Below are 20,224 nucleotides of genomic sequence, written 5' to 3' on the forward strand. Positions count from 1 at the left end.
GAAACTGAGTTTCCTGCTGTCCTGTAGGCAAGACCGACAGCTCAGGGCCGTAGCCCAGAGGGAGAATGCTTGCCTAGCATGAGCAACGCAACACCCTGGGTTGATTCCCAGCATTGGCGGCACACACTTCAAACCCCAGCAGCCAGGAGGTAGTGGCAGGAGGATCGGAAGTTCAAGGTCACCCTCAGCTACAGACCCCATCTCAAAAAGCAAAAAGGCATACAGCTGTGTCTCAACTGGATTCGCCAACATTTATTTCGTTAACCACGAGTTCAACACTTATAGAGCACTTATTGTATGGCGGGTGCCACAGTAGGCTTGGGAATGAAGCCGGGACTAGGCCCTGCCCTCAGAGCGTCCGTCCACCTTTCTCTCTCTCCCTGCTTAGAGGGGGACTCTCACACCAGGCTCTCACACCCCTCCTTGCTTCTCTCAAACCCCGCTCCTACTTCCTCTCACCCATAATCATGCACTTTAAGGCTGTTCTCTTGTCTGGGAAAACCACACCCCATGGCGTCTCAAGCCTGGGTGGCCAGGAGTGTAAGGCGCTGTGGGTGACGGATGCCTCTTGGCCTTTACATCCACCTGCTGAGCCGTACACTAGTCTGTGTACTTCCTCATACGGATGTTAGACGTCAGCGGTTTCCTATAAAAATACCGATACCCGGGTCCTACCTAAGGTTCTCATTTAATTGGCCTTCGGTGGGCCTGTGCCCCCAGAACCATAGTGGACAGCCCAGGTTGTAAACCATGTTTTAGGGGAGGTGATTCTTCCAGGAGCCTCCCCTGAGGTGAGCCTAAGGCCTGCTCCCTTAGGACCTCCCCATTCACAGCAAACTGGCACAGTCTGAGTGCCGGGCCCCAAAGGCACCTGTCCCCAGGCCAGCCCATGCTCTGGAAAGTGGTCTTCTAAATGGCAGTGCAATGTGCCAGCCCCATTCTGTTTACATTGGGATAATGGTGCAGACGCAGCCCTGTGCGTCTGGCACTGAAAGGGAAGTCTGCTCTGGGCCTCTGTCAGGGCAGAAATCCTGGGGTGGCAGAAACAGTTGAAGCATGGAGGGTGACGGCCACTGAGAGAGACGCAGTAACTGGACTAGTGGCAGGGAGGCAGGGGCCTGAGGTGAGCTATCAAGGTCTAGATCACCGGGCCCTGTGACTGCTGGCGCAGGTCTCTAGTAGAGGGCATGCTTTTGATTTTAGGCCTAGTGAACCTCCTTGCATTCCAAGGACTCTATGTACCAGCCAAGCATCCTGCAGGGGAGAAGAGGTCATCAGACCCTTTTACTGAGAAAGAAGGAATTTGGTCTGGTCACATGGCTGGTGAGTGGCCGTCAAGATTCCAAACAGAATCTGTTCAGTCCCAACTTCTGCATCCGTCCATTTCATCTTGAATGCCACACCAACAGAACCCTCTCCTCACTGAAAACGGTGCTAACAAGATGTCCTGGACACATCCTGTGGTGTGGGAGACCCAGCCGGCCCCTGAAGGATGTGTGAGTTGTAAAGCACGCACCTACACTTTCCCCCTTTTCTTGTCCCATTTTGGGGATTGGGGAGCGGGGAAGTTTTGCCCCGAAGACCAAGTTGTCGGTTGTTTTGAGACAGGGAGGGGTCTCACCATTTAGTACTGGCTTGCCTAGAACTTGCCAGGTAGACCAGGCTGGCTTTCAGCTTACAGAGATCCATTTGCCACTGACTCCCTAGTGCTGGGATGATAGGCATGTGCCATCAATACCCGGTCCAAGCTGGTTTTGAATTCAAGATCATCTTGTTTCAGTCTCCCACAGGCCAAGCATACAGTCTGTCAACTGAACTACCCTTTCAGACCAGAAACTAATTTTTTATTGGAAATTTGTTATTTTGTGTGTAGGGATATTTTACCTGCATGTAGGTCTGTGGCTAGGCAGTGACCCTGGAGACCGGAAGAGGGCATCTGATCCCTAGGGACTGGAGTTACAGATGGTTGTGAGTGGCCATGCAGGTGCCGGGGATTGAACCTGGGTCCTCTGGAAGAACAGTCATCACTCTTAACCACTAAACTATTATTGTCCCAGTCCCAGAAGCCAGTTTTTTAAAGGCAGTCATTAGGACTGAACTAAGCAGAGGTGAGTCATGACCTTTCCTTTGTTGTGGGGGCCAGCTCAAGTCTCCTGGGGATACCATGGTATGAGGGGCTCTTTGTCCCTACGGAGCGACCCTGTGTTGCTGGGCATTTGCATTCCTTGCAGCCTAGTTTAATGGCACACCTCTTTGGACCAGAATCAGACAGACTTGGGTTCTGGTTCTGTTCTGTAGGAGCCTGAGATAGGACTCTATTGGCCTGGCTCCTTGCCTGTATGTAGCATGGCTGCTTGAGATTTCCAAGGCTTTGACTGACTTGGAAGCTCTTGATTGGCACACTACTAATATGTGTATGATTTGTAGGTAATTCTAACATTCCAAATTCCTTTGTTCTTTTGAGGAACCTGGAGCCCAGAGAGGCACAGTGACCTGCTCATGGAAACACAGGAAGCCAGCGGCGACCCTATCATCCCAGCACTCTTCTTCATCTGCTCCCTTCGGTCTAAGTGAGTCAGTGAGGAAGCCCTCATCCTTGGGGGAGACAGAGCCCTGAGGTGGCTGGCAGTAGGCCATTACAGCCCAAGGCCAAGGGGGAGCCATCATTTGGTGTTCTATTTATTGACTCTTTAAATTTCATCATCCGAGGAGAGTTAATACATGACTGTCTGGTAGCAAGAGAAATATAATCTAAGACCGCAATGACCCACCCACCCCAAAGAAAAACAAAATCAAACGGAGCAAACAAACCCTATCTGAAACCAGACCTTTGGAGTTGTAGCTGAAGCGAGGGCCTGAGGGTCACGGCGGCTCCCTGCAGCCTGGAGGTGAGGGAGAGACTGCCCCGAGCGGAAGCGTTCCGGGTTAAAACGGCTATGTCTAGTCCCTCAACTTGGTGGGGGTGGTTCCTCCTAAAAGGACTGCCCCTGGCAGGATGGGGTGTTTAGAGAGGGCCTAGATTCAGTGGCCAGAGAAAGGGGACTCATAGGTCCACCCCAAGGTGACCATCGTGCCAGAGCATAAGACCTGGGGAGGCAGGAGCTGGGGCCAGGGCCAGCTGTGAGGAGGGAAGGCCCTTTTCTCTTACCTGAGAAAGCCCTGTCCCAGACCCACCAATGTTCCCAAATTAAGGAACCTCAGGCACCACCAACACCTTGGAAATGCTGAAGCTGGGAAGCTGCCCAGTGAGAGTCACTGCCCCCGGTCATCTTGTCTGAATGTCTGAGGGCACGTGAGCAATCTCTGCTTCTGGGTTAGGATGGTTGGAGTTTACCTTGAGGGACAGTGTCTTAGTGCCCTGAACATGCAGAGTGAATGTGAGAGAGAGAGTGTGTGTGTGTGTGTGTGTGTGTGTGTGTGTGTGTGTGTGTAATGGATGGGCATTGGTCCTTCCAGGAAAGCTTGGCTAGGGTTCCAGGGTGGCCTCTCACACAGGAACAGGCTTTTATCAGCCTGTGTTTTCCTCACATCACGTCCTGCCCCAGGCCACTGCATAAATAAGTGCTTTGGAAAAGTATTCATCTACAAAGTAACATAAATACTGTACATAGGCAAGGATGCTGTCCCTTAGCTTTTCCGCTGCCCCGAAATCCCTCCACATATTGCACATGGCCTCCCCAGCCGTGTGGGGTCCAGGCCCAGCTGCGTCTTTGGTAGAAGCTTCAGGGACAGAGGTCCTGGGCAGCCTCCACATCTCCACCCTGGTCCCAAGTGGCAGCACCAGGGTGGGCAGCGGGTAGGAGAGGCCTCGGCCTCGCTGGCAGTGTTTCTACCAGGAATGCTTCCACAAAGGTGAGGCAGAGTCCACACGGTATGCCCCTGCTTGGACACTGCTCACGGTCTGCGTGCGGCCTGGGAAGAGGCTGGCAGGCTGAGGGCGGGTGCACAGGCGGGTCCTGGGCCACAGCGGGCAGGCTCACACCCTCCACAGGAGGAGGTGGTTTGTGCTGTCGTCACGGCCCACGGTCTCGCTACTGCTACCACCCCCACTGCTGAGCCGGAAGTCCTCATAGCCATCACCACCACTGATAACCAGCATCTTAGGCCTGGCTGAGGTGGGGCCTCGGTGCCGAGGGGAGTCCCGGTGATCCAGGGATGGCAGCTTCTCAGGGCCTGAGGAACAAGGAGGAGGACCAGTCAACCCGAGGCGACTTGTAGCTTCATGTCCTGTCATCGCTTGAACTCTACACCCCAGTAGACAGTGAGGCACACACTTCCGGTTAACCAAGAATCTCCATGTTGGAAGAAACGTCTACTCTCCTGGCATTAGGCTAGGCTGAGTGCCAGCAAGCCCCTGGATCCTGCCTCTGCCTCCCCAGAACTGGAATTACAGACCCATGCCACTGCACTTGGCTTTTCCTTGGGTCCTGGGGATTTGAACTTGAGTCCTCACGCTTGGCATGCAAGCACTTTATGGATGGCATCATGTCTCCAGCTACCCCATCTCTGACCTTGTGTCTTCTCTCAGGAATGACATTAATTTCCTAGCCACTTACCATCTTTATTGATTTCTGCACATATTTCTGTTAACTACAGTCACGTGCTGCACAATGAAATTTTGGTCGATGAAACTGAAAATCCTCATCCCCTAGGGAAGTTGTAGCCATCTTATGGGCAACATGTCACACCACTCACGTGTCTGGGGAGATGCTGGTATAAACAGACCTACCGTGGAGCCAGCCAGCCGTGTAAAAATGTAGCACGTTCACTCATGTGCAGAATGTTAGGAGTGCAGTGCATGTGGTACTGATTTCTTTTATTTTCTTTCTAGTGTCTCTGTTTTTCTGTTTTTGTTTATGTTTAAGGGACTGATCCCAGAGCCACAGGCATGCAAAGCCTTTTCCTATAATAGGAATATGCTAAGTGTTTTAGCTCTTCCGGAGGACACGCCTACTAGTTACCTTAAGGAAGAGTTTACTGTAAACAGCAGGCCAGTGGGCACAGGTGCAGCCCTGTCCACCCGGTGTTTACTACAGCTCTGCCCTTGATTTCATCCATCACGGCTCTAGGAGCAGCAGGCTGTACCAGCTATATTTACACACGGCATCGCATAGCTGTGTGGGCTTATACTATCTGGGGTTCTGTGAGCGATCTGTGATGTGACACAGCGATGCAATCATCCAAGCACGCAGTGCTCAGAGCACGTGCTGCTGCCGTGGGATGCAGAATTGCACCTGATGCCCTTTCCAGTTAATGTGGCTCGTCTTTTCTTATCCACACAGCTCCTGACTCAGCCTCCTGATTCCCTGTCACTTCCTCTTCGGAACACGTATTCTTGTCCTCCAAAGCGAGACTCTGCTCATCATGACCTCTGTGAAGTACCTCATTTTCCTGCTGTTTCACTTTCTAATCATACTTCCTGCCCTGCACACCACTCTACGGCCTCTTTTCTGTGCTATTTTTATTTCCTGTTCTGGACATCACTTCCGAGTCATTTATACCTCATTTCCAGCTCTGCTTTACTTCCTGGAATATATATATAATTTTAAATTTATTTATCTTTATTATATGTACATTGGTGTTCTGCCATAGGTGCTGGATCCCCTGAAACTGGAGTTACAGACAGGTGTGAGGTGCCATGTGGGTATTGGGAATTGAACCGAGGTCCTCTGGAAGAACAGTCAGTGCTCTTAACCACTGAGCCATCTCCCCAGCCCCACTTCCCGGTATATTTAAGAAACACATATAACAGTCTATATTTCCCATGAACGTATTCGTCCCCTGTTAGTTTATAGCTCACTTCTGTCTCCCATGACACCTCCCTGGATACTTCACGCACACGCACACACAGGAACACACACCCGGTTTCATTTGGGGTCTCTGAAGTCTGTTTCTTCTAACAGGCTTCACTCCTAGCTTATCCATCCTCTTAGAGCCTGCCCTGGCAGAGGCCCTGGATGGGAGCGGCATGTGCGACCCACCTGTATCTGGGGGAGGTGGCGGGGTTGGACAGAGAAGGTTGAAGCCATCGGGCAGCTGGACTGCTGCCAAGAAGCGGACGTGGCCGGTGTGCCCCTGGCCTAGGCCAGCGGGGCTGAGGGGCGCGCGTGGGCAGCTGACGGTACTCGGGGAGGTGGGCATCGTCAGCACAACCCCAGCGCTGGTGCCCACCCACAGCAGCTCCTCACACACCAACAGTGCTGTGATCCTCAGGCAGGCTGCCTTGTGCTGTCGGATGATGGCGTCAGAGCCTGGGGGAGGAACAGCATCGTTGGGCCTGGAGGCTGACCCTTTCTTGGCCTCCCCCAGGACGGGAACGGGAGGTCAGTACCTGCCAGCATCCTGTGCACAGGAGGGGTGACATCCACCTCCGCCAGCTGCTCAAAGGTGTCTGGGTGGTAGAGACAAACGTGGGCACTACCTTTCAAGGTCACCCACACACCCAGGCTGGAATCGACCATGCAAGCCACGCTTCGGCTGGAATCCTGCCCCACGTGGAATGTGTGCTACAGGGAGGAGGGCAGAGGTCAGGCAGCAGTTGGCAGAGCTGCCCCAGGCCCTTCTGCCTGAACCCCACCATTGCCCATCCCACACACAGCTCCCCACAAACCTCTCTAGGTACCTGCCCGGATTGACAGCCGAGGCAGTCTTGGTCCTGGGTCTGGATGGTCAATTTCAAAGCTTGCCCACTTAATCCTCCAGAAGTAAAAAGGGGTGCCCTTTCCCTATGAAACTTGAGTGACTAAAGCTTGTGTGGGTTTAAGAACAGGCATTGGTCCCTCCCTGGACAGATGGGGAAGTGTTAGCCTAGGAGGAAAAAGTCACACCCTAAGAAGGCCCGTGGTCACATACTAGTCACAGAGCCAGGGCCTGACCCCAACCTTCAACTCAGTCAATGAAACCCAAGGAAATCTGTGGCCCCTAGGGACTGCCTAGGCTGGGAACTTATGGTTTGTATATAAATTAAACAGGACTAAAGGCCAAAAGTTTATATTAAGGGATGGTGACATCAGGAAGGACCCTGCTGTCCCCCAAGGATTCCAATATTGCACTTACAGGATCCAAGAGGAGCATGAATGAGGAATGTAAATGGGAATTTGCTGTCTTCCTCATCAGCTAGAGTGGAGATGAGGACCAGAGAAGGGTAGAGATTGGCTGGGTAAGGGAGAGGGTTCAGGGAAAGGTCTGAACCCCTCAGCTGGATGAACTGGTCCTCTGGTCTTAGCTCCTTCTCCTGGACCCCAGCTCATCCCAAATCACCAGTTCTGTTCCCGACCCCTGATACCTCCAGCTGCAGTGTGTCAGGGCTCAGGACAAGAACCCGGTTCTGGCAGCCACACCATAGCCGTCCACCCACAGACACCATCTTGGTGATGGGGCTCCCTGGAGCACCCAGAGTCATCGATTTGAAGTTCTGGGGGTCCCAGAAACGCCCTAGAGAAAGAATGGGTTAAAGAAAACATAAAATTCAGTGCAGTCCCAAATTTGTCCCAGCCTTCCCTGAGAAGAAACCTGAATGCTCCCATTTATTTTATTTTTGGCTTTAGAGACAGAGTTTCTCTGTATAGCCCTGGCTATCTTAGAACTCACTATGTAGACCAGGCTGGCCTCGAACTCAGAAATCCACCTGCCTCTGCCTCTCAAGTGCTGGGATTAAAGGTGTGAGCCGCTACCGCCTGGCGAATGCTCTCATTTATAAGAGAAGATACGGGGACCCCGGGAGTTGCCCAAAGCCTCATAGATGTCTGGGCCTGTGGTCCAGAAGTTCCCATTTGTCCAGAAGAGAGCTCAGTTCCTACCAAAGGGATAAGGGTGGGAGGGTGTGGGGGGCACATACCTGCTTCCCTTTGGTAGACTACAAGGTCTCCATTGGCCAAGGACACAAACACCTGGTTATTCAGGTACCTGAGGAAAAGGAAGTAATGATGCACTCCCAGAGGCTGAAGTGTGCATCCCGGGACCAAGGGACTCACAGGTACAATGGCTCTGGTCCCAAGGGTCACCTCTTTTGATCCTTTACTCTCCAAGTGTGTGTGTGTGTGTGGGGAGGGCCCTGAGGCCGAGAAGCAGCAGTGACACACCCCACCAAGTTAACAGTGTGGGAGACGCACAGCTGGCCTCGGTCCAGGCCTCTGTTCTGCATCTTCCCCAGAAAAGAGGGGCCAGCAGAGCAGGGGCAGATGAACAGAGGTGGCCTATATGCTGGCCAGGAAGCCCCTGGGTGGGAAGGGTAACCCGGAGCCTTACAGGATGCAGGTCACGGAGGCTGCGTGCTGGAGCTTCATGCTGTTCCTGCGATCGCGGATGCTGTCAGAGGACTGGTAGACGTGGACACTGTGGATTAGGGGGAGCATCTGTGACCAGTGGTCGAATCTACCAGCCCCAAGAGTCAGCCCTTCACTTCTCCACCTCCCCTACCCCAGCCACTGACCACCGACCAGCTTCTCATGAGTCTCAGGCCCTCTGGTATGCCCAGCTGGTGGGGACTCCCAAGCCGAGCTCCAACCCCCCCCCCCCACTTCTGCTTCAGGCCACCACATGAGTTCCAGAGCTGTGTCCCAGGCCTCCCCCTGCCCTTACCAGCCATCCTCGGTGCCCAGCCACACGGAACTCTGGTAGGCTTCGGGGTCCACACTCAACAGGTCCTCAAGGCTGCCCCTTGTGAAGGAACCACGGCTGGAACGGCGAAGAGCCCGTCCATCCATTGGGCTGCTGCCGCAGGGACCGCCTGGTCCGAAGGAGCCCGAGAGAGACAGGAAGCCAGGCTCCTGCTCTTCCTCGGAGCTGGTTGTCTCTGCAGTGGCCTCCTTGGAGCTTGGGGTCTCCTCATCTGAAGAGACAAAGATCTCCATCTCTGTTCTCCTCCACCAGGCAGAAATCTAACATCTCCCCAGGCCTCACCGTGTCCCCCCTGGCCACATCCTTCCTGCCCCTGGTCCCTGTATGTGCTAAGGCCTGCTCCTTCTAGTCCACGTCTGGCCATTTCAAGGCCAGCCACACCTGTACGGAGGGACTAGCCACCCTACCCAGTGCCCAGCTCCCTGAAGAGCCTACTCCAAGGTCTCCAGGACCACACCTGTCTGACTCACTGACTTCTGAGTCCTCACTATTTCAGCCTCCTAGTGAGCTGACTCCAGCCCTTGCCTCCATTGTGTCTCCTCCCCCACTGCCCCCTCAGTTCCCGCCCGCACTCACTGCCAAAGCTGGAGGAGATGGTCGATTGGCTGGCTTGGCTCTGCAGTGTCCCGGAGGGGCTGGGTGAAGATTCGTCATCGGAGTCACTGTCAAAGGGTACCAGTTCGGCCTGGGGGTCACCCTTGGCAGGGCCTGGGTCCATCTCCAGACCAGATCCTGAGATGGAAATGTGCAGGCAAGGCTGAGGCCCTGGCTCGGCCAGTGTTGCTGCTTCCTCGTCAGCTGTGGCCTCGACATCTAGTTCGGGCCCAGCGGGCTCCAGGGTGGTCTCTGGGGGACTCCTCAAGGGCTCTGGCTGCTCTCTAGAGACAAAGGGGAAAGGAACACGAGCTGCCGCTAGGAGGCGCCGGAGATAGCATCCTAACCCGACCCCGCCCACCGACAGCCCCGCCCACCGACAGCCCCGCCCACCAGCCCCCAGGTCAACCTCAGCGTTTACTGGGACAGAAGCTGGTCTCCTAGGCTCACCAGGGCCTTACCGCGGGCGACGCTGCAGACCTGGCACCGCTCCGATACAGAGAATGCGGGCAGAGCAAACGGCAATGCAGGCCTCCACGTCTGGTTCCGCTCTCAAGCTCAGCAGGCACACCTGGCCCACGTAGCCATCACTGTTGCACACCCACACCTCTGGTGCTGGCTCTGGGCAGCTGCTGAGGGTGGGGGCAGCACAGGAAAACTGTGGGGAACCCCAATGGACAGGGATAGGGGAATGTTAGAATTGTGCCAGTATCTGGCTCTACCACAGACCCCAGCAGAACAGAGGGGTGGCAGGATTACACACATTTCTCTACACCAAATGCACTATGCTTGTGATACAAATAGCACCCGAACCTGTATGTGCACGTACAGGCACCCTGAATAGGACCATGGATGTATGCATCTACTAATATGTGGTGCTGGTACTATTGGTTAGGTATGAAAACTCATACAAGGGCACGAGGTAGACCTCAAATCTACAGTGTGTGTTCAAAACGCACACGCCCATACACAAATGATACACACACTGTGTGCAAATGCACATACTCAGACACAGGGGGCAATCACCATGTTTCAAACACATATGAGATGTGGTACACAAAACAAAAATTCATACACACATAGCTTTGAATAGACCACATGACCCACATGCACATGTGTGCATGTGTATACGCACGCATGCACGCATGCATGCACACACCTGCATGCCACTGCGAGTTTTCATGATGGGGATGGCCTTCAGGAACTCAGGGTCTAGACAGCTTTTACTGGATGCTGTAGTAGAAGAGACAAGGCAGAGGGAGACACACCCTACTTAGCACCCACCTTACCCTGCCTCGCTCCCACCCCACTCCATTTCCTCCTGTCTGTGAGTCTCCCTAGGGAGGGCCTGCTACAAGGAGAGGTGATGGGTTACACCCTGTTTGCTCCTGGCCTCAGTTTCCCCTTCTGTACAATGAGGGAATAGCCCTGGGTCTCTAAGCTATAAAGCTAATCAATAACTCTCCAGGACTCAACCACACTGAGAAAGAGGAAGGTCTTGGCTGGCCAGGCCTATGCTGGGGCCCCTGTCCTAAAACACTTCTCTCTGGGAGCCCCTTCCCAGCCAGGGAGGAGCTGGGAGCCAGAGCTAACGGCCAGCCCACTGTTTCACGGCAGAGGTCTCAGTCCTCCTGTCCTAATCAGCTGCTGGAAGACGGGAGACTGTAGTTCAGGGAGTTCTCGCTTCTAAAGTCAGGACTGCCCAGAGGCTCTGAGGGGAGACACCAGCACAAACCCTGGCTCACCCAGCTTCCTCTTGGCCTCATCGAAGGCCTGCTCAAAGCCCAGGCGGGCATCGGGGTGGGGGAACTCAAAGATGAAGGAGTCGGTGCCCTCGGGCCGGGTGGCACACAGCTCCAGCTTGGTGGGTGGGAAAGAAAGTGAGTAGGACAGTGCCTGCTTTTCCGACAGGTCCCGGTGTACGGCGGCAGAGAGGTCCCTCAGCGCATCGTCCAGACTCTGTGGGAAAAGAGCCCAGGCCTCAGGCCAAGGTCTCACCACATGAGAACCTGCCTCTCCCTCCCAGACAGAGGAAGGCTGCTTCCGCCCACCACAGACGGGGCTGGCCTTTCTCCCGGTTAGATGTCTCCTCCCTCAGACCTGGGACCTGTCACTTCCCTTAAGCAGAAGCAAGTCTATAATTTTCCCCTTCAGATAAGTGACAGGGCCAACCGCTCTCTCGGGCAAATGCCGAGACTGTCTCTCCCCCAGACAAGGTCAGGGGAAGTCCCGGCCCAACCCTGCCTTAGCTCGGGGCACAGACCTGATGGGGGAAGCCAAGGCTCTCGGAGAGCTTGCTCATTTGGCTCAGGGTGGCCAGGTCCTCATCCAGGCGGCTGATGGCCTTCTGGATATTTTCCCGGTTGGTGGCTTGAGATGCCCCTGGCAGGGACAGAGGAAAGCCGTGGACATGTAAGACAAGGTCAGACTTTGACAGACACACGTCCCTCACTGCACAGCCTGCAGCTGGACATGAGATGGATGGGTCCAGCAAATGGCGAGTTCCCAGACCCAAGCTCTCGGCAACAAGGGTAGCAGGCAGCTTCCAGAAAAGTCCCAGGCCTGGGAGGAGGGCACTGGGCTTGGTGTAGGAGCACAAGCACAGGGTGCCTGACTCCTGGAGAACTTGCTAGAAGAGCACAGATGCCTCGGCAGGTTATGTGAGTGCCAGGAGACACTGGACGCAGCAATGGTGCAGCCTCGTGGGGACTGGCCAGACAGAGCCCTGGCAGTCCCATTGCCCACGGAGAAACCTGCCTCCCGGGAAAGGAGGTCACAAGGAGCTGGTGTCCTGACTCCCCGGTCTTCTCCCACAGCTGACCATAGGCCAGCTCAGAATGTCCACCTCAGGGCCCGGGTGTGTGTACCCTAGAGACTAGCAGATCGATCATAAGGGGCTGTGTCTTCACTGCTAGGCTGGGCAGTTCAGTCTTGAAATCAAGGACAGGAAGTTGTCCTCTCTCCTAAAGGACAGCTCTTGCTATCTATCCTCTCTGCGCCTGTTTACCGTATACACGAGCAGCTGTCACAGGTCACAGAATGCTAAGAAGACCATGGGGTCATGAAGCACTCCACGAGGAACGGGTTCTGAGACCGGCAAGTGATGTCTGGAAGGGTCCACGTGGCCAGGGGCCCTACAGAGACATGCCCATGGAGCTGGCAGGATGGTGTCCCCGCCACGGACACAGAGTCTCTGATACTGCTACAGAGGAGGGTATGTGCAGGGCAGGGCTGTGGACCCAACAAGCCGAGCCTTGGAATACCTGGCATTCGCTTGTGTCTCCTCAGAGTTTATATGTTGAAATACTCCCCCAGTATTGGTGTAGGGGGTGACAAGGTCATATGGGTGGTGTCCTCATGAGTGGGATTCATGCTTTTAATCTCAGCACTCAGGAGGCAGAGGCAGGCGGATTTCTGTGAGGTCAAGGCCGGCCTGGTCTACACAGTGAGTCAGCGCTGCGCTGCCTGAACGAAACAAAACCTGGGACAGCTGGTTTAACCCTTTCACCTAGTGAGGACACTCAGGAGGAACACCAGACAGGCTGTGTCGCATACCGGAATGTTCCAGAACCAGGAGCAATAAATTCCTACTTACGCACTACCTGGTCTTTGGTGTTTGGTTTGGTCGTTGTTGTTACAGGGATCCGGACTAAAACAGTCTCCCATTGCTTCTAAAAAACCACCCTCCTGCTCCAAAGCCAGGCTTTCTTCCCTTTCTCCCCTGCTTCACTCCTGGCCACACAGCTGAATGGCCACACAGGAGTGGGCGAACTCTCCCAACTGCTCTGTTTCCTAGTAAGAAGGGATGAGGTGGACTCAGGCCTCACCGGGGGGCACCCGTGGGACAACCTGGCTCGCCTGAGGCCCCCTCTCAGGCAGGCTCAGAGTCAGTTCTGGAGTGACACTCGGGCAGGCTCTGAAGTGCGGTGCTGAGACTGAGGTCACCACACAGCAAGAGGGGAGGAGAGAGAGACAGCAGCAGAGGTCCTGGGGAGGTGTCCAGCTCCCGGCAGGTTCAGCCCCAAGTCACCAGAACGCCTTAACCAATCCTTCACTGGGGCTCTGCTCCTGGTGTTAGCTGGGAATGGTACCACACCAGCTAAGAGCAGGTCTTCAAACCACCGCTGACTCAATGGCCGACCTCAGTTATGGTGACTGCTTTGCAGCCCCACGTGGGTCTTGCCGGGGCACCAAGAGGATGGTTGGCATGGATACCTGGATCGGGCTGCATGAACGCTAACCCGGTCCTTCAAAACCAGCCCCTCCTATGGGATGGAAAGTGAGACGCAAAAGCAGGAAAACCGACAGACAGGCGGCCAGACGGGCCAGAGTTCAAACACCAGGGCACTTCTCAGAGGAAGAACCCAACACCGGAATCTCTTTCCGACAGACTCAAGTCAGCCCTACCTTTGATGATGTCTGTGTCTTCCAGCGGCAGCTTCCACAGCATCTTGTACTTGCTGGCCGTATCAATGACGCTGGCTGCCGTGTACCTGTGGGTAGCCAATGGGGTGCTCTGGCTGGGGCAGGGAGTAGAGCCCACCATAGATCAATGGCTCTCCTGCCTGCACCACCCAGCCCCACCCTGGCCACTCACAGGCTCATGGAGCTGCGCCGTAGGGAACCTGACTTCCGTTTCAGGGTGGTGCAGACAATGAGGTCGGTGAACAGGAAGAGGGATCGGTCCTTCTTGCCTCCAATTGCCTTCTGTAGGGTTCAAAGCGGGATTCAGGCTGAGTGTGCATAGTCTAGAGGCCGACCCACATGCCCCTAGTGCTCACGGGGTGGTGGTGGTGGTGGTGGTGGTGGTGATGGTGGTGAAGAGGGCGGCTAGCTCTCCCCTACTCATGCAGGGCTCCTACTGCGGTTGGGGGAGAGCAGGGACCTGAGGGCAGCAGGCACCGGGAGAGTGAACTTGGGTGGGTGGGGGTACTCGGGGAAGCAGCCAATGGGATTCTTCTTACCACTTCAATAACCATCTCCTGCCTCAGGAACCGCCGCAGGGGGGCCTGGAGCTGTTGGGCGGGAGACACAAGGGGTCTTAAAAACTAATTATGAATCCACTAACCCTGCAGCGATCTGGTTGTCCCACTCCATAAACCAGGTCGGTCAGAGCAGTGTCCTGTCTTCTCTCACATGGCTGTGCTTGCGCCAGGCCAGGGACACAAGGTCAGACAGATGAGGGGGAGGACACAGAAGGGTGGGGCACTGTGGTCACAGAATCAAGCACACCACAGACCCTGGTCTGGATGTGGACGGCCACAGTCTCAGGGACAGACGCAGACACAGAGGGGGGGGGGGGAGCATGGGGGGGGGCACATACGTCCTCCATGCCCTCGATGTGGGCTTCGATCTCCTGCAGCACACGGGCATGCCGCTCCGCCTCCTCGGCACTCCTCACTCCCTTGTTGATGCGTTCAGCCACCTGTTTGATGTTCCGCTGAGCATCCAGCAGGAGCGGGTGGTCTGGATGGTCTTCCGGTGTGTGCTTCAGAAGGTCCTGGGGTGGGAACGGACACCTGCTTAGCTACCCTCCAGACTGACTGCTGGAGCCGGGGAGACTACTGGGTAGGCACCAGGGAGGACTTTCTTTCCTGTCTGGAGTCTGAGAACAGACACGCACCCCACACTCACGTGCCTCCCTGCCCCACCAGCCCCAGGCTTACCTTCACCAGAAGCTCATAGCGTGGGATCCTCTGCACGGGCTTGATCATGAGGTCGGATAGCGCCTGCTTTTCCTTGTTCTCACGCATGCTTTGCTGAAAGCCAAGGCAGAGTGGAGGGGGTCCCCATGTGAGGAATGACATGTTAGGAAGAGACAGTTCCTAGCAAGGCCCCCCAGCTGAGCTCAGTCAGGGGCAGAGGCTGACCACACTCCCTAGCATCATAGCATCCTGGCAAGAGCCCCAGGGATGTCCCAGAGCTAGCCTGAGGTGAACGTATCTCCATCCCGACCCCGGTCCACATACCTCCAAGAACTTGAGAAAAGCCGGCCTCGCCTCCTTAGCTATGCGCACAGCATCCTTTGCATTGAGGAAGTTATCAATATAGGCGGAATAAATGTTCACTAAGACGTCTTTGGAGAACTGTGGGTAAGGAGGCAGGTTAGGCAGGCTCAGGTGTCCCTCACCCACTGCATGTCCTAGCTTCCATCCATTCAACTTCTCTGTCTTTGTCCAAATGTGCACGTGTTGCACGTATGACACATGATTGAATGTGCAGACGTGTGCGCGCACATGTATACACATGGTACATCTCCTCTGTGTTTGTGTATAAGCGCATGGACATGTGCCTGGGTGTGTGCTGAACCCAGACCTGGTTTGTCCACTTCTGGACAGTCTATCACCAGGTCTCCAGCCCCATCAAATCAGCCAGGCAGGCCTCAGACGCTGCTCGTGGTGGAAATGAACAGAGTCATTCTAGCCGCTGGGACTCTGCCTATGGAGTTCCTCCTCCAGGAACACCCTTCCCAGCCCAGTCAACCCGCTCTGGAGACTGGGCTGCAGCCTGCTCTTATGGGATGCACTTGCTGTCTGACTGACCTGGCACAGGAAAGCCTGGCTCTGGGCAGGGTACATGCTGGTAGCTAATCCTGCTGGTCTGCTGATGGTAGGTGCTAGGTCAGGAGACTTGCTTGCAGGTGAGGACACCTGGGTTCCGGTCTCAATTGCACCAAGGACAGGGTAAGATACAGATCTTAGAGTTCCTGTCTCTGGACAGGACAGGGCTGAGCCTGAGTGGATGAGGGAGAGCCTGTCCTGGGCTGAGCTTCCTGTCAGCCCCCAGTCAGCATCCAGGTCCGGCAGAGGTTGAGCTTTAATGGCACTGAGGGGAGACAACAGCTCTCAATCCCATCTGGTGGCATCAGTGTCCAAGCCGCAAGGACAAACTAAGACCTGTTTAAGTTGAAGGCTACAGTCTACCTCATAATGAGCACATTTAAACATGTTCACATCCCAAGGTAGACAGGATTTTTTTTTTTTTTAAGATTATGTATATAGTATTCGGCCTGCAGGCCAGAAGGTGGCACCAGATCTCATTACAGATGTTTGTGAGCCACAATGTGGTTGCTGAGAATTGAACTCAGAACCTCTAGAAGAGTAGCCAATGCTCCTAATCTCTGAGCCATCTCTCCAGCTCTGGATTATTTACTTATTTATTTTTTTAAAGACAGGGTGTTACAATGTAGCCCTGATTGTCTTTAAACTCACTAGGTAGACCATTTTTGGTTTGGCTTATAGAGTTTTCTGGAAGGATTCTCTACAGTTTTGCTTTTACAATGTGGCTCTAAGTTACCACTTATTTGAATTTGGTTATATCGGTCATCATCAAGAATTCTTGCCGGTGGTGGTGACTCACGCCTTTAATCCCAGCACTTGCAGGCAGAGGCAGGTGGATCTCTGTGAGTTCAAGGCCAGCCTGGTTTACAGAGCAAGTTTCAGAACAGCCAGGACTACACAGAGAGAAACCCTGTCTCCAAAAACCAAAAAAAAAAAAAAAAGTACCTTACAAGTTTTTCAAATATAATTAAAGTTACATAAATAAGTGCCAATTTGGGGGCTGGAGAGGTGGCTCAGAGGTTAAGAGCACTGACTGCTCTTCCAGAGGTCCTGAGTTCAATTCCCAGCACCCACATGGTGGCTCACAACCGTCTGTAATGAGATCTGGCACCCTCTTCTGTATACATAATAAATAAATAATCTTAAAAAAAAATAAGTGCCAATTTTAAGAAGAAACATCGCGTTACATTCACAGGAGTTTAATGATTTTTTTTTTTAACTTTGCTTTTGTGGTTCTTTTGAAATTCTGAGCCTCCACTGAAGGACCTTGGAGAGCTCATGGATGACCGGGCTCCTGGGGCAAGGATATGTGGCAAGTGCCAGGGCCTCTGGTGCATATACTGTGTAGGATAGTGCCCAGATGTAAAAGGCACCAGCGGGTACAAACCAGATCACTAAACAGCCCGCCAGAATGAGGTGAGCATCCATGTCAAGCATATGAACGTGAGGTCTGGGTCAGCAGCAACGCCAGCAGCTGGGTCAAGGTGTACGGCTGGAGTCCTCGCAGCAAGGACACTCACCGACTGGACGAGCAGGGCTCCCACCTTCTGCTGGGCATGCCACGTCTGCACACAGTGCCGGACCTGCTCCAGGAACTGTTCGTGGTGTTCCAGAAGTTCAGGGATCTGGTCGAAGATCTCATCCACCAGCGACGGGTCACACAGCAACGAGTTCTCCGGCTGCTTCAGTGGCTGCATGTAGCCCTGGAGGACCCACAGGGTCAGTGCATCTTCCTACAGAGGTGGTACCCCGCCTCACCGCATAGGTCAGTGCATCTTCCTACAGAGGTGGTACCCTGCCTCACCGCACAGGTCAGTGCATCTTCCTACAGATGTGGTACCCCGCCTCACTGCATAGGTCAGTGCATCTTCCTACAGAGGTGGTATCCCGCCTCACCGGCACAGGTCAGTGCATCTTCCTACAGAGGTGGTACCCTGCCTCACTGCATAGGTCAGTGCATCTTCCTACAGAGGTGGTACCCCGCCTCACCACACAGGTCAGTGCATCTTCCTACAGAGGTGGTATCCCGCCTCACCGGCACAGGTCAGTGCATCTTCCTACAGAGGTGGTACCCCGCCTCACCGCACAGTCTGATCCCCAAACTGGTGCTCCTGTCTAGCTCAGGGCTTAGTCAGAGGAGAGGGGACACAGGGAAAGGATGCTAGATGCATGAAAAGAGCTTGGAGGACAAAGAAGACTGGGTTGGGTGAGACGCTTTCCAGGACACTCCCCCCCCCACCCCCGCCCCCAGTAACTCAATAAATATTTTACTGAGTCATTACCACAGTGCCAGGCACTGTTTCAAGAACCAAAAATCAGAAGTGAACAAGAAAGACCCAAAAGATGACTGTGGTGGAGACTGAGATAGGAGGATCACCATAAGTTTAAGGCCAGCCTGGGCTACATGATGAGACCTATTTCAAAAAAATAGCCAATAGCCGGGAGGTGGTGGTGCACACTTTTAATCCCATCACTCAGGAGGCAGAGGCAGGGGGATCTGTGTGAGTTCAAGGCCAGTGTGATCTATACAGAGTGAGAGTGAGTTCCAGGACAGCCCAAGATACACAGAGAAATCCTGTCTCAAAAAAAAAAAAAAAGACCTGACAAAACTTACATCTAATCAGAAGAAACACACAAATGAGAGGAATGTGGAAAACAAAATCACATTTCACCAAACCTAAGATATACTGTGGTAATAAACACACACACACACACACACACACACACACACACACACACACACACACACACACACTGGTTTTCCAAGACAGGGTTTCTGTGTGTAGCCTGGCTGTCCTGGAACTCACTCTGTAGATCAGGCTGGCCTCAAACTCACAGAAATCAGATTGCCTCTGCCTCCTGAATTCTGGGACTAAAGGTGTGTGCCACCACTGTGCGGTTGCTGTTTATTTTTTAGTTACCTTTAAAAGAAAAAAAAACAAAACCCTGATGACAATTAAATTATGATATGCTACGAATTATATGAGGAACTCTGGATTCACTGAAACGTGAAGGCCTTCCCTCTCAGGATCAATTCCATGTTGGAACTCGGGTGTTAAAAGTGATGACAGGCAGGGCACTGGAAGTCAACTCTGGAGTTACTGGAGGCCTGTACGGAATACTAGTTTAAAAGTCTTTGAATCTCTGGGGCAGTCTTGACTAAAATTCCTGTTTTTCACCACCGATCTGCATTCAGCGTGTTTCCTAAGCATGAACAGCCTGCCTCTCTGCTGGCACGCTTATGGAGAGATCGCCCTCTACTGGCCCATGCTGCAACTGCATCCCAAAAAAGATGAGGGCGGTTCTTGAGAAGGCGTATGTGATGCTACATTTATAAAATAACATTTATATTAAACATTTAAAAAATCTGGCTTGTTTTGTAAAACAAACTTGAAGAAGTCAAGCTGAACAGAACTGGCTGTTCAATCTTGGCTGGTTGAAGAGTCTGAAAAGGCTCAGGGTGACTGAGGCGCTAGCAACTGTTCTCCCCATCAGGGCTCTCTGGCCAGTGCCAGCCAGCACCTTGACTGGTTACGGAGCAGAGTGACACCATTCACCTCTGGATCACCCTGCAAAGGAGCAGGCACACGGTGGGAGCAAGGAATAGCAGATAGAAGCCTGACCATCGATACAACCCCTGCTAACACCCGCTCTCCCTCAAGGTGTATCCGCCCAAAGCCTGGGAGCCACGAAGCCCCACCCCTGAGCGGGAAGTTGAGCAGAGGGCAGCCACCAGTGTAAGAAATAAATGAGCTACTATACAGTATGCCAGGAGGGAGTAAGGACTCTGGAGACAGAAGAGCAGGGACAGCTTGGGGCCAAGGGGAGGAAAATTGCTCAGGAACAGGCTGCTTCTTGGCTGAAAATATTGGGGCCCAAGACAGGACTCAAGGACGGGGTGACACCAGGAAAGGATATAGACTTAGGGCCGGGATTCACCTCCTGGCTGCTGGTGTTGGTATGTGACTCCTTTCTGTTGTTTTGTTTTTAATCTGAACTGACTAAGTAGTCAAGCCTGGTCTTGAATGCCTGGTCCTCTGTCTCCCACTCAAGCACTGAGGTCACGGGCACACACCACCACACCTGGCTCGTTTAGCACCGTTTCCTGTTTTGGAGACAGGGTCTTGCTTTGCATCCAGCCTAGTCCCAAGCTCCCCACTCTGCCTCTACCTCCAAAGTACTAAGATGACAGGCAGGTGCCACCACATGTGGCCGGCCTTACCACTGTTATTTAAATCCTGCTCTTGCAGGAATCCTACCAACCCACTTTGCGTGGCATGGTCACTTCTGCTTCAGCGTCTGTTTCTGAACTTCTGCGTCTTTGGTCCCTCGTTCAAAGCAGCTCATAATTTCTCCCTCACAAGGCTTACAAAGGTTGAGGCAATTGCGCGCGCGCGCGCGCGCGCGCGCACACACACACACACACACACACACACACACACACACACACA

General features: G+C 53.7%; 1 protein-coding gene across 1 annotated transcript in view; it reads right to left on the reverse strand.

Moving 5' to 3' along the window:
• Positions 1-230: 230 nt before the first annotated feature.
• The window catches only part of Arhgef17 (Rho guanine nucleotide exchange factor 17), a 62,155-nt gene continuing 42,161 nt past the window's right edge, over positions 231-20,224 (reverse strand). The window contains exons 3-21 of the mRNA XM_016000694.3: positions 17,294-17,476; positions 15,183-15,299; positions 14,880-14,972; positions 14,537-14,713; positions 14,178-14,228; positions 13,811-13,920; positions 13,621-13,706; positions 11,477-11,595; positions 10,959-11,172; positions 10,373-10,446; positions 9,675-9,871; positions 9,196-9,497; positions 8,581-8,830; positions 8,248-8,334; positions 7,838-7,905; positions 7,286-7,434; positions 6,332-6,506; positions 5,982-6,251; positions 231-4,173 (exon numbers count right to left, since the gene is read on the reverse strand). Of these exons, the coding sequence (XP_015856180.1) occupies positions 3,977-4,173; positions 5,982-6,251; positions 6,332-6,506; positions 7,286-7,434; positions 7,838-7,905; positions 8,248-8,334; positions 8,581-8,830; positions 9,196-9,497; positions 9,675-9,871; positions 10,373-10,446; positions 10,959-11,172; positions 11,477-11,595; positions 13,621-13,706; positions 13,811-13,920; positions 14,178-14,228; positions 14,537-14,713; positions 14,880-14,972; positions 15,183-15,299; positions 17,294-17,476 (2,919 nt within the window). The 3' untranslated portion in view covers positions 231-3,976. The remainder of the gene's footprint in view (positions 4,174-5,981; positions 6,252-6,331; positions 6,507-7,285; positions 7,435-7,837; positions 7,906-8,247; positions 8,335-8,580; positions 8,831-9,195; positions 9,498-9,674; positions 9,872-10,372; positions 10,447-10,958; positions 11,173-11,476; positions 11,596-13,620; positions 13,707-13,810; positions 13,921-14,177; positions 14,229-14,536; positions 14,714-14,879; positions 14,973-15,182; positions 15,300-17,293; positions 17,477-20,224) is intronic.

The sequence above is a fragment of the Peromyscus maniculatus genome, chromosome 1 (assembly GCF_049852395.1).
Source record: "Peromyscus maniculatus bairdii isolate BWxNUB_F1_BW_parent chromosome 1, HU_Pman_BW_mat_3.1, whole genome shotgun sequence".
NCBI classification, from domain to species: domain Eukaryota; kingdom Metazoa; phylum Chordata; class Mammalia; order Rodentia; family Cricetidae; genus Peromyscus; species Peromyscus maniculatus.